This window comes from Salvelinus fontinalis, chromosome 29, assembly GCF_029448725.1.
Source record: "Salvelinus fontinalis isolate EN_2023a chromosome 29, ASM2944872v1, whole genome shotgun sequence".
Taxonomy (NCBI): domain Eukaryota; kingdom Metazoa; phylum Chordata; class Actinopteri; order Salmoniformes; family Salmonidae; genus Salvelinus; species Salvelinus fontinalis.
This window is the reverse complement of record NC_074693.1, coordinates 31,068,764-31,092,926: the sequence shown is the minus strand read 5'-3', so window position 1 is coordinate 31,092,926 and position 24,163 is coordinate 31,068,764. Positions and strand designations below refer to the sequence as shown.

The 24,163-nt window shown below is 46.7% G+C and overlaps 1 protein-coding gene across 1 annotated transcript in view; it reads right to left on the bottom strand.

Annotated features, from left to right (window-relative positions):
- col23a1a (collagen type XXIII alpha 1 chain a) overlaps positions 1-24,163 on the bottom strand; it is a 343,709-nt gene that overhangs the window by 113,865 nt on the left and 205,681 nt on the right. Inside the window, exons 5-7 of the mRNA XM_055889037.1 lie at positions 21,274-21,300; positions 4,853-4,879; positions 4,737-4,763 (exon numbers count right to left, since the gene is read on the bottom strand). Coding sequence (XP_055745012.1) covers positions 4,737-4,763; positions 4,853-4,879; positions 21,274-21,300 — 81 coding nt within the window. The remainder of the gene's footprint in view (positions 1-4,736; positions 4,764-4,852; positions 4,880-21,273; positions 21,301-24,163) is intronic.

Sequence of the window (24,163 nt, the reverse complement as noted above, 5' to 3'; positions counted from 1 at the left end):
GATGAGAGATGAGAGAGGGGAGAGAGAGAGAGATGAGAGAGGGGAGAGGGAGATAGAGAGGGAGAGAGAGAGGGAGATGAGGAGAGGGAGAGAGAGGGGAGAGAGAGGAGAGATGAGGAGGGGAGAGAGAAGAGAGATAGAGGAGAGGGGAGAGAGAGGGAAGAGGAGAGGGAGAGGGGAAGAGAGAGGAGGAGAGGAGGAAGAGGGGAGAGAGAAGAGAGATAGAGGAGAGGGAGAGAGGAGGATAGAGGGGAGAGAGAAGAGAGATGAGGAGAGGGGAGAGAGGAGAGAGATGAGGAGGAGGGAGAAGAGAGATGAGGAGAGGGGGAAGAGAGAGAGAGAGAAGGAGGAGAGGGGAGAGAGAAGAGAGGATGAGAGGGGAGAGAGAAGAGAGATGAGGAGAGGGGAGAGAGGGAAGAGAGATGAGGAGAGGGGAGATAGAGAGAGAGAGGAGAGGGGAGAGAGAGAGAGAGAGAAGAGGATAGAGGGGAGAGAGAAGGGAGATGAGTGAGGGGAGAAGAGGAGAGAGAGAGAGAGAGGGAGAGAGGGAGAAAGGGAGAGAGGGAGGGAGGGAGGTAGGTAGGTAGGTAGATAAGGGGTATGGGGGGAGATGGTAGGTTCAGCTCAGGGCAAAAACCTGTGTGGGTCTCAAACGTCCTCACTCTACTTCTCCTTATTCTCCCTCTCTTTCTCTCTCTCCTCTCAAAATCTCTTGCCCTGGACAACTTCTCTCTCTCCTCTCTAACTCATTATCCTCCACCTATCCTTCATCTTTACCACCTCTCTCTCCTCTAATAACTCCTCATCCTCCACCTATCCTTCATCTTTACCACCTCTCTCTCCTCTCTAACTCCTTATCCTCCACCTATCCTTCATCTTTACCACCTCTCTCTCCTCTCTAACTCCTTATCCTCCACCTATCCTTCATCTTTACCATCTCTCTCTCCTCTAATAACTCCTCATCCTCCACCTATCCTTCATCTTTACCACCTCTCTCTCCTCTCTAACTCCTTATCCTCCACCTATCCTTCATCTTTACCACCTCTCTCTCCTCTCTAACTCCCTATCCTCCACCTATCCTTCATCTTTACCACCTCTCTCTCCTCTCTAACTCCTTATCCTCCACCTATCCTTCATCTTTACCACCTCTCTCTCCTCTCTAACTCCTTATCCTCCACCTATCCTTCATCTTTACCACCTCTCTCTTCTTCTCTCCTTCCTTTTATACAAATCATTAAAATATTATTTTCCTCAATTACTAAATTTCTCTTCATTCCTTCATTCCTCCACTCACATCCCTTTGTCCTTTCCCTCCTCCTCTGTCCTGTCCCTCCTCAGTCCTGTCCCTCCTCATCTGAGATGGCCCTTTAGTAAAAACACTGGAACAAGGACTGTGTCACACCTGGTTGGCTTTAACAGCAGAGCTCTGGTGGATGTGCCTTTGTAGGACTATCTCAGCTTGACGGCTTCTTTAACAAGAAACTACAGATTGATGATGTTTGGATGGAGTGCTATTCAAACAGCTATCAGTCCCCTGTAAGTGGTTTATGTTTCAGTGGATAAATGGGTCCTCTCTTAGCAGATGAGGCTGAGCAAGAGGCCCCGTCGTAATGACTTTTTTAAAGAGCCTCTGTTGAAAGGCATACAATCAAATCAAATCAAATGTATTTATATAGCCCTTCTTACATCAGCTGATATATCAAAGTGCTCCCCTCTCTCCACTGGGATTCTCTGCCTCTAACCCTATTACAGGGGCTGAGTCACTGACTTACTGGTGCTCTTTCATGCCGTCCCTAGGAGGGGTGCGTCACTTGAGTGGGTTGAGTTACTGACGTGACCTTCCTGTCTGGGTTGGCGGCCCCCCTTGGTTTGTGCTGTGGTGGAGATCTTTGTGGGCTATACTCGGCCTTGTCTCAGGATTGTAAGTTGGTGGTTGAAGATATCCCTCTAGTGGTGCGGGGGCTGTGCTTTGGCAAAGTGGGTGGGGTTATATCCTTCCTGTTTGGCACTGTCCGGGGGTATCATCGGATGGGGCCACAGTGTCTCCTGACCCCTCCTGTCTCAGCCTCCAGTATTTATGCTACAGTAGTTTATGTGTCGGGGGGCTAGGGTCAGTTGGTTATATCTGGAGTACTTCTCCTGTCTTATTCAGTGTTCTGTGTGAATTTAAGTATGCTCTCTCTAATTCTCTCCTTCTCTCTTTCTTTCTCTCTCTCGGAGAACCTGAGCCCTAGGACCATACGTCAGGACTACCGGGCATGATGACTCCTTGCTGTCCCCAGTCCACCTGGCCTTGCTGCTGTTCCACTTTCAACTGTTCTGCCTGCGGTTATGGAACCCTTACCTGTCCCAGACCTGCTGCTTTCAACTGTTAATGATCGGCTATGAAAAGCCAACTGACATTTAGTCCTGATTATTATTTGACCATGCTTGTCATTTATGAACATTTTGAAAATCTTGGCGCTCTCTAATTCTCTCCTTCTCTCTTTCTTTCTCTCTCTCGGAGGACCTGAGCCCTAGGACCATACGTCAGGACTACCGGGCATGATGACTCCTTGCTGTCCCCAGTCCACCTGGCCTTGCTGCTATTCCAGTTTCAACCGTTCTGCCTGCGGTTATGGAACCCCTACCTGTCCCAGACCTGCTGTTTTCAACTTTTAATGATCGGCTATGAAAAGCCAACTGACATTTATTCCTGATTATTATTTGACCATGCTTATCACTTATGAACATTTTGAACATCTTGGCCATGTTCTGTTATAATCTCCACCCGGCACAGCCAGAAGAGGACTGGCCACCCCTCATAGCCTGGTTCCTCTCTAGGTTTCTTCCTAGGTTTTGGCCTTTCTAGGCAGTTTTTCCTAGCCACCGTGCTTCTACACCTGCATTGCTTGCTGTTTGGGGTTTTAGGCTGGGTTCCTGTACAGCACTTCGAGATATTAGCTGATGTACGAAGGGCTATATAAAATAAACTTGATTTGATCTGTACAGAAACCCAGCCTAAAACCGCAAACAGCAAGCAATGCAGGTGTAGAAGCACAGCATATTGGGCAGGGGGTTGGGCAGCATGTTGGGCAGGGGGTTTGGCAGCATGTTGGGCAGGGGGTTGGGCACCGTGTTGGGCAGAGGGTTGGGCACCGTGTTGGGCATCGTGTTGGGCAAGGTGTTGGGCAGGGGCTTGGGCAGCGTGTTGGACAGGGGGTTGGGCACTGTGTTGGGCAGGGGGTTGGGCAAGGTGTTGGGCAGCGTGTTGGGCAAGGTGTTGGGCAGGGGGTTGGGCACCGTGTTGGACAGGGGGTTGGGCACTGTGTTGGGCAGGGTGTTGGGCACCGTGTTGGGCATCGTGTTGGGCAGCGTGTTGGGCAGCGTGCTGGGTTGGGCAGCATGTTGGGCAGAGGGTTGGGCACCGTGTTGGGCAGCATGTTGGGCAGGGGGTTGGGCAGCGTGTTGGGCAGGGGGTTGGACAGGGGGTTGGGCAGGGGGTTGGGCAGCGTGTTGGGCAGGGAGTTGGACAGGGGGTTTGGCAGCATGTTGGGCAGGGGGTTGGGCACCGTGTTGGGCAGAGGGTTGGGCACCGTGTTGGGCAGAGGGTTGGGCACCGTGTTGGGCAGGGGCTTGGGCAGCGTATTGGACAGGGGGTTGGGCACCGTGTTGGGCAGGGGGTTGGGCAGCATGTTGGGCGGGGGGTTGGACAGCGTGTTGGGCAGAGGGTTGGGCACCGTATTGGGCATCGTGTTGGGCAGCGTGTTGGGCAAGGTGTTGGGCAGCGTGTTGGGCAAGGTGTTGGGCAGGGGGTTGGGCACCGTGTTGGACAGGGGGTTGGGCAGCGTGTTGGGCAGCATGTTGGGCAGGGGGTTGGGCAGCGTGTTGGGCAGGGGGTTGGACAGGGGCTTAGGCTGCGTGTTGGACAGGGGGTTGGGCACCGTGTTGGGCAGGGGGTTGGGCAGCATGTTGGGCGGGGGGTTGGACAGCGTGTTGGGCAGAGGGTTGGGCACCGTATTGGGCATCGTGTTGGGCAGCGTGTTGGGCAAGGTGTTGGGCAGCGTGTTGGGCAAGGTGTTGGGCAGGGGGTTGGGCACCGTGTTGGACAGGGGGTTGGGCAGCGTGTTGGGCAGCATGTTGGGCAGGGGGTTGGGCACCGTGTTGGGCAGCATGTTGGGCAGGGGGTTGGGCAGCGTGTTGGGCAGGGGGTTGGACAGGGGGTTGCGCAGCATGTTGGGCAGAGGGTTGGGCACCGTGTTGGGCAGCATGTTGGGCAGGGGGTTGGGCAGCGTGTTGGGCAGGGGGTTGGACAGGGGGTTGCGCAGCATGTTGGGCAGAGGGTTGGGCACCGTGTTGGGCATCGTGTTGGGCAGCGTGTTGGGCAGCGTGTTGGGCAAGGTGTTGGGCAAGGGGTTGGGCAGTGCATCTCCAGGGACTGGCTGAGCTTAGGGCTGGAGTGAATGGGGGTTTCAGTGCTCCGTTCTCAGGTGGGTCTTAAGAGGCTGAAACAACTTTTGGATGGGTAACAGGATGGTTACTGATGATGACCTCACCAACTCACTATGGCTAGATTTCCCAACTGGGACAATACATAACAATTGATGACGAGCAGGAATGTTTCACCTGGCTTACAGATTCCAAGATGAACCTGGTTCACACAGACTTAAATACACGTGCATAGAACTGTGTGGAATTTACCAATGTTTTCCCAATCCCAACACCAAGACAACCACAGCAGGAATGAGACAGTGTACCTGACTTCCTTTAGGACCGGGGAGACCCTATGAAGAGGAGAGAGAGTCACAGAGTTCAAATCAATAAAATAGTACAATGAGAACACATTTCATTCATCTATCAAATAGATACTCACTGGTTTGCCATCCATGCCAAGCGGGCCCTACAGAGAGAGGGAGAGAGGGAGGGAGAGAAAAAAATGAATTACATATTAACCCAGGTGTTTTGAGCAGTGATTGTTCCATGCAGAGATTCATTAAAGAACAACCAATAAAATTAGTCAACGGCTGCTGGAAAATCTCACTGATGACTTCGATAAAGTAAAGGAAGACACTGTTTCTGTTAGCCAAACAAACAATGATGTCACCCCTCTAGTACAACATGAAACAGCCTGGAGGTATGGTCATTTATGGGGCTTGTATCCTCTCTGTGTATCTGTGTATGTCTTGTATACAACGCACACACACAGATTCGGGCGGATGTGTTTTCTCTGCCCAGACCAGACCAAACATCTGTAACAGAGGTGGGTAAATAAACTGACCTCCTAAACAAATAGATCAAAATAACTGTAAATAACAAACGGTTAGAAAACCCAACATGTATCAGGAGGGAGCCAAAGGAGACGGAGGAAACACATTATATATCCTGCCTGTTTGGTTGGTGTGTGTGTGTGTGTGTGTGCATACAGTCTGTATCATTGCAGAAAGCATCACTTCATATAGTCTGTATCACTGAAGAGAGCAGGACTGAGGGGACTGAGCACGCACCCCTGAGGGGCCCCTATGTTGAGGATCAGCGTGGCAGATGTGTTGTTGCCTACCCTTACCACCTGGGGGCGGCCCGTCAGGAAGTCCAGGATCCAGTTGCAGAGGGAGGTGTTTAGTCCCAGGGTCCTTAGCTTATTGATGAGCTTTGTGGGCACTATGGTATTGAACGCTGAGCTGTAGTCAATGAACCGCATTCTCACATTCTTGTCCAGGTGGGAAAGGGCAGTGTGGAGTGTGATTGAGATTGTGTCATCTGTGGATCTGTTGTGGCAGAATGCGAATTGGAGTGAGTCTAGCGTATCCTGGATGATGCTGTTGATGTGAGCCATGACCAGCCTTTCAAAGCACTTCATGACTACCAACGTGAGTGCTACGGGGCGGTAATCATTTAGGCAGGTTACCTTCGCTTCCGTGGGCACAGGGACTATGGTGGTCTGCTTGAAACATCTAGGTATTACAGACTCGGTCAGGGAGAGGTTGAAAATGTCAGTGAAGACACTTGACAGTTGGTCCGTGCATGCTTTGAGTACACGTCCTGGTAATCTATCTGTCCCAGCGGCTTTGTGAATGTTGACCTGTTTAAAGGTCTTGCTCACATCCTGCTACCGAGAGCGTTATCACACAGTAGTTAGGAACAGCTGGTGATCTCATGCATGCTTCAGTGTTGCTTGCCTCGAAGCGAGCATAAAAGGCATTTAGCCCATCTAGTCAGCTCATGGCTGGTTTCCCTTTGTATACTGTAAAAGTTTTCAATCACTGCCACATCCGACGAGTGTCAGAGGCGGAGTAGTAGGATTCAATCTTAATCCTGTATTGACGCTTTGCCTGTTTGATGGTTCATCTGAGGGCTTAGCGGGATTTCTTATAAGCGTCCGGATTAGTGTCCCGCTCCTTGAAAACTGCAGCTCTAGCCTTTAGCTCGATGCGGATGTTGCCAGTAATCCATGGCTTCTGGTGGGGATAGGTACGTACGGTCACTGTGGGGAAGACGTCGTCAATGCACTTATTGATGAAGCCGATGACTGAGGTGGTGTTCTCCTCAATGCCATTGGATGAATCCCGGAACATATTCCAGTCTGTGCAAGCAAAACAGTTCTGTAGCGTTGCATCCGCGTTATCTGACCACATCCGTATTGAGCGAGTCACTGGTACTTCCTGCTTTAGTTTTTGCTTGTAAGCAGAAATCAGGAGGAGAATTATGGTCAGATTTGCCAAATGGAAGGTGAGAGAGAGCTTTGTATGCGTCTCTGTGTGTGGAGTAAAGGTGGTCTAGAGTTTTTTTCCCCTCTGGTTGCACATGTGACATGCTGGTAGAAATGAGCTAGAATGGATTTAAGTTTGCCTGCATTATAGTCTCCTGCTTATGGCCTTATACAGCTCGTTGAGTGCGGTCTTAGTGCCAGCATCCTGTTTGTGGTGGTAAATAGACGGCTACGGATAATATAGATGAGAACTCTCTCGGTAGATAGTGTGGTCTACAGCTTATCATAAGGGAACTCTACCACAGGCGAGCAATACCGCGAGACTTCTTTAATATTAGATATCGGGCACCAGCTGTTATTGACAAATAGACACATAGCCCCGCCCCTCGTCATACAAGACGTAGCTTCACTGTCCTACCAATGCATGGAAAATCCCACCAGCTCTATATTATCTGTGTCGTCGTTCAGCCACGGCTCAGTGAAACATATGATATTACAGTTTTTAATGTCCCGTTGGTACAATAGTCTTGATTGTATATCATCCATTTTGTTTTCTAATGATGGCCCTTTGACCAATAGAACGGATGGTAGTGGAGGTTTACTCACTCGCATATGAATTCTCAGAAGGCAGCCTGACCTCTGCCCCCTTTCCTCTGTCTTTTCTTCACGCAATCACAGGGATTTGGGCTCATTCCCGAAAAAGCAGTATATCTTCTACTTGCACACAATCCCGGATCCGGGAGCACCCCCATCAGTAAAAAAGCTGACTAGCATAGCCTAGCATAGCGTCACAAGTAAATACTAGCATCTAAATATCATTAAATCACAAGTCCAAGACACCAGATGAAAGATACACATCTTGTGAATCCAGCCATCATTTCTGATTTTTAAAATGTTTTACAGGGAAGACACAATATGTATTTCTATTAGCTAACCACGATAACAAAAGACACAACTTTTTTTCCCCCACCATTCTATTCCTGCATAGGTAGCTATCACAATTTCGACCAAATAAAGATATAAATAGTCACTAACCAAGAAACAACTTCATCAGATGACAGTCTGATAACATATTTATTGTATAGCATATGTTTTGTTTTGAAAAATGTGCATATTTCAGGTATAAATCATAATTTTACATTGCAGCCACCATCACAACTCTCACCAAAGCAACTAGAATAACTACAGAGACCAACGTGAATTACCTAAATACTCATCATAAAACATTTATGAGAAATACACAGCGTACAGCAAATGAAAGACAAAGATCTTGTGAATCCAGCCAATATTTCAGATTTTTAAGTGTTTTACAGCGAAAACACAATATAGCATTATATTAGCTTACTACAATAGCCAACCACACAACAGCTTTGATTCAAGCCAACAATAGCGATAACGAATAAACCAGCAAATGATTTTTCACTAACCTTTTTTCACTAACCTTCTCAAACTTCTTCAGATGACAGTCCTATAACATCATATTACACAGTACATATAGAGTTTGTTCGAAAATGTGCATATTTAGCGGCACAAATCGTGGTTATACAATGAGAATAGTAGCCAAGCTGCCAACAAAATGTCGGGAGAAATCTTGGGAGAGGCACCTAATCTAATCAGTAACTAATCATAAACTTGACTAAAAAATACAGGTTGGACAGCAAATGAAAGATACATTAGTTCTTAATGCAATCGCCGTGTTAGATTTTTTAAATTAACGTTACTACGACATACAGCGTGCGTTAAAGCGAGACCGCACCGAAATTAATGGCGGAATAGTAGTTTGACATTTTTCAACAGAACAACGAATTAACATCATAAATACTTCTTACTTTTGATGAGCCATCAGAATCTTGGGCAAGTTGTTTTTTGTCCAGAGGAATCGTTGCTCGGTTGTAGATTGTCACCTTCAACTTTGGAATTAGCAGTAAACATTAGCCATGTGGCGAAGACGTGCCTAACTCACTATAACGCAGCACAAAGAAATATCCGAAAATCGCAATATACTGATATAAACTGATATAACTCGGTTTAAAATAACAACATTATGATGTCTTAACACCTATATCGAATAAAATCAGAGCCGGATATATCTAAGGCCTATAACGGGAGCTTTCCAGAACGCCATCCTGAGGTCTGTCTTGCGTCATGGCGAATGTTGAAAAGAGTGCACCCCACGTTCCAAGACCCTTTATATGGCCTCAGATCTGCCTAGCAACTCCATTCCAATTCTCACTATTTGCTGACATCTAGGGGAAGGCGTATGCAGTGCATCTCGACCAATAGAAGACATGCAAATTAATAAACTGACCCCAGAACAGCCTGCCCTATTTCAGATTTCTCACTTCCTCACAGGAAGTTTGCTCCAACTTGAGTTCTGTTTTACTCACAGATATAATTCAAACGGTTTTAGAAACTAGAGAGTGTTTTCTATCCAATTGTAATAATAATATGCATATTGTACAAGCAAGAATTGAGTACGAGGCAGTTTAATTTGGGAACAAAATTTTTACAAAGTGAAAACAGCACCCCCTATTGAGAAAAGGATATCCTTCGCGTCGTACTCGTTAAAAAAATATATTTGTCCAGTTCGAGGTGAGTAATCGCTGTTCTGATGTCCAGAAGTTATTTTCAGGCATAAGAGATGGTAGCAACAACATGAAAAAACTAACAAAATAACACAGTTGGTTAGGAGCCCGTAAAACAGCAGCCATCCCCTCCGGCTCCATTCTCTCATACAGTCAGTATGTGATCTGGGCGTAAAGTGCCTGTCAACTCAGCACCTGTCTCTGGGAAAATAACCAAGAAAACATTGATTTCGTTTTTCATGAATAACTATAGACTTCATCTTTAATCTAGCAGTGTTTACAGGCTCCCCGTGGTCGGGTGAAAAGACCCAAGGGATCCGTACGTGGCCCAGCCATCCTGTATGCACACCGTTTAACCCTATTACAGCTCTGACCCCTGACCCCCTAAAGACTTCCAGTGGGTCATCTCACTGTTTAACTAGCCCCTAGGGTACATTGCACCAAAGTGTCCAGAAGCGAACCCCACGACTGTCTCTGTCCCTTCGCACTTTGATGGATGGAGGGAGGAGAGGAAGAAAGGAGGGAAGAGAGAGAGAGCGAAAGTGATACTTTTGAAATAAGGACTATGTAAGTTGGTTTTACTGTTTGTTGTCTCCCTTTGGTCTCATAATGAGATGGCATGCTTCTATTTGAAGCTATGATTGTCTTTCTCTAAAACTCTGGGGGTGTTGAAGACCCACAATGTCTACCTGATTACATGGGCCCTAACGGTTATATAAGCAACTGGCTTTTAATTGGAAAACCAGGTCAGTGGTCTCCAACCAAGGTTAATGATTTCAAGTATTCCTCTATGACTTGATGAAGGGATGAAGCTAAACAAAGCAGATCCTACAGCCCACCAGGACTGGGGCTGTGGAACAGAAGTGTGAGCGAGGGACAGGGTGTGAGTGTGTGTGTGTGTGTGTGTGTGTGTATTATTTTATCACACATTTAGGGGAACCGCAGTAATGCAGGGCTGAATGCTCTACAAACCCTGATTTCATTCACTGAACACCACTGAGGTACTTAACACGGACCTGCAGTGCAGGTGAAAAACACCTCCCTGTGTGTGTGTCTATTTGTGTGTGTGATATGGGTGCATCTGGCCCCCCTGAGACTGGTCAGAATGAGAAGACGAGGTGCACACAATGAGGTCACCGTCGGCAGGAAGACTCTGAACCAGACCAGATGAAGACTGTTGAGGCCTAACAAGCCACACAGCAGCCTGTGGACTAGACGTGGGTGTGTGTGTGTTCTACATCTCTTTCTGACCGTATGTGAGTGGGCCTAGCACATCTGTGCAGTCGTTGTCATACAAGATTCCTTTATAGAACATGTTTCAATCAAAAGTGAAAGTCACCCAGTAAAATACTGCTAATAGTTAATAGTAAAAGTCTAAAAGTATCTAGTTTTAAACATACGCTACTGTGTGTGTGACTACATGTGAGTGTGACTATGTGTGTGTGTGACTATGTGTGTGTGTGACTACATGTGTGTGTGTGTGTGTGACTACTCCAAACAATAAAACCTATCCTCTTTGTTGACAGTTCCACAGTATTTTAACCTTCTGAGTGCTACTGACATCCAAACTGGAATATTAGAAAAAAAGACCCACAAAATTCTCTACAACTACAAAACAGGTGATAATATCCATTTTAACAAGACCATAAAAACCAGAGAACTCGATGAAAGTCTATGTGATTGATAAGCGGATGCTACCTTTATAAAGGACCACTTCCATTATGGGCCAGTGGAGGACTGTAATGTCTGATGCATGACATGACCATGTAGGACAGAGCCAGTGATGAGGGTGTGTGTGTGTGGTTGTGTGTTTTGGACCTACACAACAGACTGAGGAGGAAAAATAAAAAGCTGGAATGCAAATAAAAATAGGCCCAAACAAAAAGGCAGAAAAACCATTCATCTTATACCACAAACAGAACGAGCCACAGAGACACAGAGAGAGAGAGAGAGAAAGAGAGAGAGACACAGAGAGAGAGAGAGAGAGAGAGAGAGAGAGAGAGAGAGAGAGAGAGAGAGAGAGAAAGAAAGAGAGAGAGCGAGAGCGAGAGAGAAAATAAAAAAAAATAGGCCTCAAATTACCATTAAAACCTCAAGTAGGGGAGAAGGGAACATAGCCTTTTTGTCTGTGTGTATTCATAGTCTCCTCTCTGCCATCTTGTCTCCTTGTCCTAATCAGTGAGGATTCTAATCAGTGAGGATTCTAATCAGTGAGGATTCTGGGAGCTGTGACTCTGCCTACATAAGCATTCCACCAAATTAGTTTTTAAGCACATTTCTGGAAAATGACTTTTGCAGCAGGGTGTTTGTGTGTGTGTGTGTGGAGCAACGCCCCTCCTTCTTTCAGCATAGTATAGAAGAGGTCTGAACTATGTGTTTAATATCCTTTCTGCAAGGCCTTAGGAAGAGGTGCGGCCTGGATGTGAACATGAGGAAAGCTGTAGGTCTGTTGCAAGGCCTTAGGAAGAGCTGAGGCCTGGATGTGAACATGAGGAAAGCTGTAGGTCTGTTGCAAGGCCTTAGGAAGAGCTGAGGCCTGGATGTGAACATGAGGAAAGCTGTAGGTCTGTTGCAAGGCCTTAGGAAGAGGTGCGGCCTGGATGTGAACATGAGGAAAGTTGTAGGTCTGTTGCAAGGCCTTAGGAAGAGCTGAGGCTGGGTGTGAACATGAGGAAAGCTGTAGGTCTGTTGCAAGGCCTTAGGAAGAGCTGAGGCCTGGATGTGAACATGAGGAAAGCTGTAGGTCTGTTGCAAGGCCTTAGGAAGAGCTGAGGCCTGGATGTGAACATGAGGAAAGCTGTAGGTCTGTTGCAAGGCCTTAGGAAGAGGTGCGGCCTGGATGTGAACATGAGGAAAGCTGTAGGTCTGCTGCAAGGCCTTAATGTGTTGACGTTGAATCAACATGGAAAACAGATTTTTAACCAAAATCGATTTTTTAAAGATTTAAGTGCCTTTGAACGGGGTATGGTAGTAGGTGCCAGGAGCACCGGTTTGAGTCAAGAACTTCAACGCTGCTGGGTTTTTCACCCTCAACAGTTTCCTGTGTGAATCAAGAACAGTCCACCACCCAAAGGACATCCAGCCAACATGACACAACTGTGGGAAACACTGGAGTCAACATGGGCCAGCATCCCTGTGGAACGCTTTCCACACCTTGCAGAGTCCATGCCCCGATGAATTGAGGCTATTCTGAGGGCAAAAGGGGGGATGCCACTCAATATTAGCAAGGTGTTCTTAATATTTTGTACACTCAATGTATTTAGATATTTTATTGTCACATACACCAGATACGTGCAGTGAAATGTGTTATTTTACAGGGTCAGCCATAGTAGTATGGCGTCCCTGGAGATAATTAGTCTTCAGTGTCTTGCTTAAGGGCACATCGATAGATATTTCACCTTCTCGGCTGGGTATTCAAACCAGGGTGTAACGGCTGTTCTCCTCCTCATCTGAGGAGGAGCAGGGATCGGACCAAAACGCAGCGAGGTATGAATACATAATGAATTTATTTAAACAAGACGAACACGAAGCACACTTGATAAATTACAAAATAACAAAAACGACGTAGACCGACCTGGACATGAGAACTTACAGAACACGAAGAACGCACGAACAGGAAAAGACTAGACAAACGAAACAGTCCCGTGTGGTACATACATTTACATTTACATTTAAGTCATTTAGCAGACGCTCTTATCCAGAGCGACTTACAAATTGGTGCATTCACCTCATGACATACAGTGGAACAGCCACTTTACAATAGTGCATCTAAATCTTTTAAGGGGGGGGGGGGGCAGAAGGATTGCTTTATCCTATCCTAGGTATTCCTTGAAGAGGTGGGGTTTCAGGTGTCTCCGGAAGGTGGTGATTGACTCCGCTGTCCTGGCGTCGTGAGGGAGTTTGTTCCACCATTGGGGTGCCAGAGCAGCGAACAGTTTTGACTGGGCTGAGCGGGAACTGTACTTCCTCAGTGGTAGGGAGGCGAGCAGGCCAGAGGTGGATGAACGCAGTGCCCTTGTTTGGGTGTAGGGCCTGATCAGAGCCTGAAGGTACTGAGGTGCCGTTCCCCTCACAGCTCCGTAGGCAAGCACCATGGTCTTGTAGCGGATGCGAGCTTCAACTGAAAGCTAGTGGAGAGAGCGGAGGAGCGGGGTGACGTGAGAGAACTTGGGAAGGTTGAACACCAGACGGGCTGCGGCGTTCTGGATGAGTTGTAGGGGTTTAATGGCACAGGCAGGGAGCCCAGCCAACAGCGAGTTGCAGTAATCCAGACGGGAGATGACAAGTGCCTGGATTAGGACCTGCGCCGCTTCCTGTGTGAGGCAGGGTCGTACTCTGCGGATGTTGTAGAGCATGAACCTACAGGAACGGGCCACCGCCTTGATGTTAGTTGAGAACGACAGGGTGTTGTCTAGGATCACGCCAAGGTTCTTAGCGCTCTGGGAGGAGGACACAATGGAGTTGTCAACCATGATGGCGAGATCATGGAACGGGCAGTCCTTCCCCGGGAGGAAGAGCAGCTCCGTCTTGCCGAGGTTCAGCTTGAGGTGGTGATCCGTCATCCACACTGATATGTCTGCCAGACATGCAGAGAGGCGATTCGCCACCTGGTCATCAGAAGGGGGAAAGGAGAAGATTAATTGTGTGTCGTCTGCATAGCAATGATAGGAGAGACCATGTGAGGTTATGACAGAGCCAAGTGACTTGGTGTATAGCGAGAATAGGAGAGGGCCTAGAACAGATCCCTGGGGGACACCAGTGGTGAGAGCGCGTGGTGAGGAGACAGATTCTCGCCACGCCACCTGGTAGGAGCGACCTGTCAGGTAGGACGCAATCCAAGCGTGGGCCGCGCCGGAGATGCCCAACTCGGAGAGGGTGGAGAGGAGGATCTGATGGTTCACAGTATCGAAGGCAGCCGATAGGTCTAGAAGGATGAGAGCAGAGGAGAGAGAGTTAGCTTTAGCAGTGCGGAGCGCCTCCGTGATACAGAGAAGAGCAGTCTCAGTTGAGTGACTAGTCTTGAAACCTGACTGATTTGGATCAAGAAGGTCATTCTGAGAGAGATAGCAGGAGAGCTGGCCAAGGACGGCACGTTCAAGAGTTTTGGAGAGAAAAGAAAGAAGGGATACTGGTCTGTAGTTGTTGACATCGGAGGGATCGAGTGTAGGTTTTTTCAGAAGGGGTGCAACTCTCGCTCTCTTGAAGACGGAAGGGACGTAGCCAGCGGTCAAGGATGAGTTGATGAGCGAGGTGAGGTAAGGGAGAAGGTCTCCGGAAATGGTCTGGAGAAGAGAGGAAGGGATAGGGTCAAGCGGGCAGGTTGTTGGGCGGCCGGCCGTCACAAGACGCGAGATTTCATCTGGAGAGAGAGGGGAGAAAGAGGTCAGGGCACAGGGTAGGGCAGTGTGAGCAGAACCAGCGGTGTCGTTTGACTTAGCAAACGAGGATCGGATGTCGTCGACCTTCTTTTCGAAGGGGAGGAGGATTCAGGAGGGAGGAGAAGGTGGCAAAGAGCTTCCTAGGGTTAGAGGCAGATGCTTGGAATTTAGAGTGGTAGAAAGTGGCTTTATCAGCAGAGACAGAAGAGGAAAATGTAGAGAGGAGGGAGTGAAAGGATGCCAGGTCCGCAGGGAGGCGAGTTTTCCTCCATTTCCGCTCGGCTGCCCGGAGCCCTGTTCTGTGAGCTCGCAATGAGTCGTCGAGCCACGGAGCGGGTGGGGAGGACCGAGCCGGCCTGGAGGATAGGGGACATAGAGAGTCAAAGGATGCAGAAAGGGAGGAGAGGAGGGTTGAGGAGGCAGAATCAGGAGATAGGTTGGAGAAGGTTTGAGCAGAGGGAAGAGATGATAGGATGGAAGAGGAGAGAGTAGCGGGGGAGAGAGAGCGAAGGTTGGGACGGCGCGATACCATCCGAGTAGGGGCAGTGTGGGAAGTGTTGGATGAGAGCGAGAGGGAAAAGGATACAAGGTAGTGGTCGGAGACTTGGAGGGGAGTTGCAATGAGGTTAGTGGAAGAACAGCATCTAGTAAAGATGAGGTCAAGCGTATTGCCTGCCTTGTGAGTAGGGGGGGAAGGTGAGAGGGTGAGGTCAAAAGAGGAGAGGAGTGGAAAGAAGGAGGCAGAGAGGAATGAGTCAAAGGTAGACGTGGGGAGGTTAAAGTCACCCAGAACTGTGAGAGGTGAGCCGTCCTCAGGAAAGGAGCTTATCAAGGCATCAAGCTCATTGATGAACTCTCCGAGGGAACCTGGAGGGCGATAAATGATAAGGATGTTAAGCTTGAAAGGGCTGGTAACTGTGACAGCATGGAATTCAAAGGAGGCGATAGACAGACGTGTAAGGGGAGAAAGAGAGAATGACCACTTGGGAGAGATGAGGATCCCGGTGCCACCACCCCGCTGACCAGAAGCTCTCGGGGTGTGCGAGAACACGTGGGCAGACGAAGAGAGAGCAGTAGGAGTAGCAGTGTTATCTGTGGTGAGCCATGTTTCCGTCAGTGCCAAGAAGTCGAGGGACTGGAGGGAAGCATAGGCTGAGATGAGCTCTGCCTTGTTGGCCGCAGATCGGCAGTTCCAGAGGCTACCGGAGACCTGGAACTCCACGTGGGTCGTGCGGGCTGGGACCGCCAGGTTAGGGTGGCCGCGGCCACGCGGTGTGAAGCGTTTGCATGGTCTGTGCAGAGAGGAGAGAACAGGGATAGACAGACACATAGTTGACAGGCTACAGAAGAGGCTACGCTAATGCAAAGGAGATTAGAATGACAAGTGGACTACACGTCTCGAATGTTCAGAAAGTTAAGCTTACGTTGCAAAAAAAATAAAATAAAAGATCTTATTGACTAAAATGATATAGTACTGCTGGCTGGTGAAGTAGGCTGGCTAGCAGTGGCTGCGTTGTTGAAAGTGAAGCTGGCTAGGTAACCTAGACAATTTCTCTAAATTTCTCTAAACTACACAATTATCTTGGATACAAGGACAGCATACACAGACACGGAAGACAATCACCCAAAAAACAAACGGTGTGAACAGCCTACCTTAATATGGTTCTCAATCAGAGGAAACGTAAAACACCTGCCCCTGATTGAGAACCATATCAGGCTAATTAACAATGAACCTAAACATAGAAACATATAACATAGAATGCCCACCCAGCTCACGTCCTGACCATACTAAACAAAGACAAAATAAAGGAAATAAGGTCAGGAACGTGACACAGGGACGTTTCGGTTAATGACCCAATGCTCTAACCACTAGGATACCAGTCGCCCTTAAAAAAGTATACTTGAACTGTACATAGGAGAGTAAATCACTGACGTTTTAGATCTGTACTAGGAAGCTGAAAAAAGACACACGCATTAACAATGTAGTCTGTGCATATCAATGAGTGTGTGTGTACTGTGCATCACTGGAGGCTGGTGGGAGGAGCTATAGGAGGACAGGCTCATTGTAATGGCTGGAATGGAATCAAACATGTGGTTTCCATGTTTGATGTGTTTGACTCAGTTCCATTTCTTCCATTCCAGCCATTACAATAAGCCTGTCCTCCTATAGCTCCTCCCAACAGCCTCCGTCGCTGTGCATGTAAGTGTATGCATATGTGTTTGTGTGTGTGAGAGTGCATATGTGTGTAAGAAAGAGAGAGCGTGTGTGTGCAAGTGTTTACTGGTCTGTGTTGCTCACAGACATGCAGGTTTTGAATGTTTCCTAAAAAAAACAAAAACATTTCTCTCCCCAATTTCGTGGTATCCAATTGGTTGTTACAGTCTTGTCTCATCCCTGCAACTCCCGTACGGACTCGGAAGAGGCAAAGGTCGAGAGCCGTGAATCCTCCGAAACGCAACCCAACTACTTCTTGACACAATGCCCACTTAACGCAGAAGCCAGCCGCACGAATGTGTCGGGGAAACACCGTACACCTGGCGACAGGAGTCGCTAGTGCCCGATGGGACAAGGACATCCCTGCCGGCCAAACCCTCCCTTAACCCGGACGACGCTGGGCCAATTGTGCGCCGGAAAACAGATTTTTAACCGAAATCAATTTTTTGGTTTATTTCACGTTGAATTCACTTTAGTTGACAACTCAACCAAATGTAAAATCAAAGAATCAAAACTAGAACTGATGTCTGTGAACAGTGGGGAGTCACACATAAACACACACACCATCTGTGAGGAGTGTAGGACCTGTTCTCTCTTTCTCTCTATCAGGTGTTCTCCTAGTTCCTGGATGACATCTCCAGAAAGGTAGCTGAACAGTATATCCCTCTTTCACCTCTCTCTGACAACTGCTGGCTCCTTGCCTCAAGCTCAGCCAAGCAGACGTAAAACTAGCGAGGAGGAGTAAGGTGTGGGAAAAGGAGGCGGTGCTATTCCTGGGGAAAGCAACATTTAGTTGGCACAACACATCCTGGTAATCTTAAGAAATTGCCTGGACTCATTTGTGTCGATTCGAAAATGGCTTCTCAATCTCACACTTCTGGGTTTCATTACAAGGTTACGGAGATGGAGTTTGAACAGACTTCGTGGGAGCAATTGCTTTCTTTCCTCAACAATCACGCACGCACGCACGCACGCACGCACGCACGCACGCACGCACGCACGCACGCACGCACGCACGCACACACACACACACACACACACACACACACACACACACACACACACACACACACACACACACACACACACACACACACACACACACACACACAGCTTATGTGGACTCTAGCTGGACCTCCATCATATGTTGCAAATTACAAAGGCTGTATTTCTGCCTGCTTGAACGGCAATAGCTCAGATATACATGAAAACATGAAATGACCCCGAGAATCGATAGAACATGTACAAATACGATATAACACTGAAAATGGGTGAATCTCTCCTTTAACACAGTGGGAAACATGATATCAGACAATGGTAAATGGACCAGCCTGCTGTCTAAGCTAATGAACTACAGGATTCATCTACTGTGTGTTGGATCTGAAGTTAACCATGAATACATGTCAGGGATAGAGGGGGGTCAGGTTAGGGTTCGACTGATGAACCAATTGGAAGGACAGACACTCATAATGAATGACGGCATGATTATTGTTGGTGTACTGTAATACTCACTAAGCGTTCTCATGTACAGACACAGACATGACACCCAAACAGATGAATACATAGTTACCCACAGACACATGCATGTCATGCACAAACTCTCTCTATCTCCCCCTCTCCCTCTCTCTCCCCCTCTCTCGCCCCCTCTCTCTCCTCTCTCTCTCTCCCCCTCTCTCTTTCACTCTCTTTCGCTCTCTTTCGCTCTCTCACACAAAATGCACACACGCACACACACATACACACACAAACATGTGTGTGCGTCTGCCTGTGTGTAATTAGCAGCAGGCATTTCCCGTCAGGAAGGCTTCCCAGTGCCAAACAGAGCTGAGAGCATAGCCAGGCAGACCTGGCAATCTGGGAACCCCATGGGGGCTGGACTTCCCAACATTCCCAATAATAATACAACATTCTAAATAACACAGCAATCAATATGCTACCATGCGTAACCAGAGTAACTCAACACTAACAAACAACATTAGCATAAATACACATAAAGACACATCTTGTTAAATCTAGTCAGAGGTAACCTATGCTGATGTTCATTATGACTAAAACACTGATTATCATCACCACCACCAAACTGACCTCAGAGACAGAGGCAGGACATCATGTTCGTTATGACTAAAACACTGATTATCATCACCACCACCAAACTGACCTCAGAGACAGAGGCAGGACATCATGTTCATTATGACTAAAACACTGATTATCACCACCAAATTGACCTCAGAGACAGAGGCAGAACATCATGTTCATTATGACTAAAACACTGATTATCATCACCACCACCAAACTGACCTCAGAGACAGAGGCAGGACATCATGTTCATTATGACTAAAACACTGATTATCACCACCAAATTGACCTCAGAGACAGAGGCAGAACATCATGTTCATTATGACTAAAACACTCATCATCACCACCAAATTGACCTCAGGGACAGAGGCAGAGGCAAGACTCACGTCTGTAGCCATGAAATGCTTTGAAAGGCTGGTCATGGCTGACATCAACACCATCATCCCGGAAATCCTAGACCCACTCCAATTCGCATACTGCCCCAACAGATCCACAGATGACGCAATCTCAATCACACTGCCCTTTCCCACCTGGACAAAAGGAACACCTATGTGAGAATGCTGTTCATTGAGTACAGTTCAGCATTCAACACCATAATGCCTACAAAGCTCATCACTAAGCTAAGGACCCTGGAACTAAACACCACCCTCTGCAACTGGATCCTGGACTTCCTGACGGGCCGCCCCCAGGTGGTAAGGGTAGGCAACAACACATCTGCCACGCTGATCCTCAACATAGGGTCCCCTCAAGGGTGTGTGCTCAGTCCCCTCTTGTACTCCCTGTTAACCCACAACTGCGTGGCCAAGCACGACTCCAACACCATCATTAGGTTTGCTGACGACACAAAAGTGGTATGCCTGATCGACAACGATGAGACAGCTTATAGGGAGGGGGTCAGAGAACTGGCAGTGTGGAGCCAGGACAACAACCTCTCCCTCAACGTGAGCAAGACAACGGAGCTGATCGTGGACTACGGGACAAAGAGGGCCGAACACGCCCACATTCACATCGACGGGGCTGTAGTGGAGAGATAAGTTCCTTAGTGTCCACATAACCAACAAACTATCATGGTCCAAACAAACCAAGACAGTCGTGAAGAGGGCACAACAAAACCTTTTCCCCCTCAGGAGACTGACATTTTTTTGGCATGGGTCCCCAGATCCTCAAAAACCTTTATAGCTGCACCATCGAGGAAATCCTGACTGGTTGCATCACTGCCTGGTATGGCAACTGCTCGGCATCTGACCGTAAGGCGCAACAGAGGGTAGTGCGTACGGCCCAGTATATCCCTGGGGCCAAGCTTCCTGCCATCCAGGACCTATATACTAGGCGGTGTAAGAGGAAAGACCAAAAACTTGTCAAAGACTCCAGTCACCCAAGTCATAGACTGTTTTCTCTGCTACCGCACGTCAAGCGGTACCGGAGCGCCAAGTCTAGGACCAAAAGGCTCTTTAACAGCTTCTACTTCCAAGCCATAAGACTGCTGAACAATGAATCAAATGGCCACCCGGACTATTTACATTGAACCCCACCCCTGCCCCTTGTTTTACACTGCTTCTACTCGCTGTTTATTATCTATGCATAGTCACTTTACCCCTACCTACACATACAAATTACCTCGACTAACCTGTACCCCTGCATATTGATTCACGGTAAGGTCTACACCTGTTGTATTCAGCGCATGTGACAAATGTGATCTGATTTGTTCATACTGAGCAGAGCAGAGAGTTGGAGTTCCCCATATGACCAGTAGAGGCCACCAGAACACAGTTTAACAGGGAGGCGAGAGTGACAACGCCACACGATACCAGTTTATCACTTGAACAGAAATCTACTCATTGATTGGGTAACTTGTTAGGGCTATGTAAGCATATCTCAAAATATATCCAGACCCCAGACACACTAAAAAAAGAAGACAGTAAAGGTTGATGACACAACCTATTAAACTGAACCAGCTAGTGAATCAGTGAGTCAGTTGGTGCACCACACTGACAGGTGTTCCAACCCAACACTGCTGTGAATCTAATCTGTCTGATATTGGCAGGCAGCAGCCATGATGTGATCATGACGAAACAACATGTGGTGCTGGGAACAGACCCAATTAACCCTGGCAACTCAAACTGGGCTGTGTGTGTGTGTGTGTGTGTGAGCGAGTGTGTGTCTATGGATGTTTATAAACACATTAATCATTGTTGAAAATACACTCATTAATGTGAGGTGGAAATAAAAAAACAAAGAATGATGACGAGGGAAGAATCCATTAAATACACTGTCGATGGAGGTGATAGAAGCCCAAAATAGGCTAAGAGAATATAAAAAGTAAATTAAATGTACCGGGTATCCATCTCTCCCAGTCTTGCCCTGGTGAAATCAGAGAGAGAGTAAAGCAAACCACATTACACTGGTTAGAACATAACATGACGAACATCACTACATTACACAGTTAGAACATGACCAACATCACTACATTACACTGGTTAGAACATGACCAACATCACTACATTACACTGGTTAGAACATGACCAACATCACCACATTACACTGGTTAGAACATTACCAACATCACTACATTACACTGGTTAGAACATGACCAACATCACCACATTACACTGGTTAGAACATGACCAACATCACTACATTACACTGGTTAGAACATGACCAACATCACTACATTACACTGGTTAGAACATGACCAACATCACCACATTACACTGGTTAGAACATGACCAACATCACTACATTACGCTGGTTAGAACATGACCAACATCACTACATTACACTGGTTAGAACATGACCAACATCACTACATTACACAGTTAGAACATGACCAACATCACTACATTACAATGGCTAGAACATGACCAACATCACCACATTACACTGGTTAGAACATGACCAACATCACTACATTACACTGGTTAGAACATGACCAACATCACTACATTACACTGGTTAGAACATGACCAACATCACCACATTACACTGGCTAGAACATGACCAACATCACCACATTACACTGGTTAGAACATGACCAACATCACTACATTACACAGTTAGAACATGACCAACACCATTACATTACACTGGTTAGAACATGACCAACTTCACCACATTACACTGGTTAGAACATGACCAACATCACCACATTACACTGGTTAGAACATGACCAACATCACCACATTACACTGGTTAGAACATTACCAACATCACCACATTACACTGGTTAGAACATTACCAACATCACCACATTACACTGGTTAGAACATGACCAACATCACCACATTACACTGGTTAGAACATGACCAACATCACTACATTACACTGGTTAGAACATGACCAACATCACCACATTACACTGGTTAGAACATGACCAACATCACTACATTACACAGTTAGAACATGACCAACATCACCACATTACACTGGTTAGAACATTACCAACATCATTACATTACACTGGTTAGAACATGACCAACATCACCACATTACACAGTTAGAACATGACCAACACCACTACATTACACTGGTTAGAACATGACCAACATCACCACATTACACTGGTTAGAACATGACCAACATCACTACATTACACTGGTTAGAACATGACCAACATCACTACTTTACACTGGTTAGAACATGACCAACATCATTACATTACACTGGTTAGAACATTACCAACATCACTACATTACACTGGTTAGAACATGACCAACATCACTACTTTACAATGGTTAGAACATTACCAACATCACTACATTACACTGGTTAGAACATGACCAACATCACCACATTACACTGGTTAGAACATGACCAACATCACTACTTTACACTGGTTAGAACATGACCAACATCATTACATTACACTGGTTAGAACATGACCAACACCATTACATTACACTGGTTAGAACATGACCAACATCACTACATTACACTGGTTAGAACATGACCAACATCACTACATTACACGGGTTAGAACATTACCAACATCACCACATTACACTGGTTAGAACATGACCAACATCACTACATTACACTGGTTAGAACATGACCAACATCACCACATTACACCGGTTAGAACATGACCAACATCACTACATTACACTGGTTAGAACATGACCAACATCACTACATTACACTGGTTAGAACATGACCAACATCACTACATTACACAGTTAGAACATGACCAACATCATCACATTACACTGGTTAGAACATGACCAACATCACTACATTACACAGTTAGAACATGACCAACATCACTACATTACACAGTTAGAACATGACCAACATCATCACATTACACTGGTTAGAACATGACCAACATCACCACATTACACTGGTTAGAACATGACCAACATCACCACATTACACTGGTTAGAACATGACCAACATCACTACATTACACTGGTTAGAACATGACCAACATCACTACATTACACAGTTAGAACATGACCAACATCACCACATTACACTGGTTAGAACATGACCCACATCACTACATTACACTGGTTAGAACATGACCAACATCACTACATTACACAGTTAGAACATGACCAACATCACTACATTACACAGTTAGAACATGACCAACATCATCACATTACACTGGTTAAAACATTACCAACATCACCACATTACACTGGTTAGAACATGACCAACATCATTACATTACACTGGTTAGAACATGACCAACATCACCACATTACACTGGTTAGAACATGACCAACATCACCACATTACACTGGTTAGAACATGACCAACATCACTACATTACACTGGTTAGAACATGACCAACATCACCACATTACACGGGTTAGAACATTACCAACATCACCACATTACACTGGTTAGAACATGACCAACATCACTACATTACACTGGTTAGAACATGACCAACATCACTACATTACACTGGTTAGAACATTACCAACATCATTACATTACACTGGTTAGAACATGACCAACATCACTACATTACACTGGCTAGAACATTACCAACATCACTACATTACACTGGTTAGAACATGACCAACATCACTACATTACACTGGTTAGAACATGACCAACATCACTACATTACACTGGTTAGAACATGACCAACATCACTACATTACACTGGTTAGAACATGACCAACATCACCACATTACACTGGTTAGAACATGACCAACATCACCACATTACACTGGTTAGAACATGACCAACATCACTACATTACACAGTTAG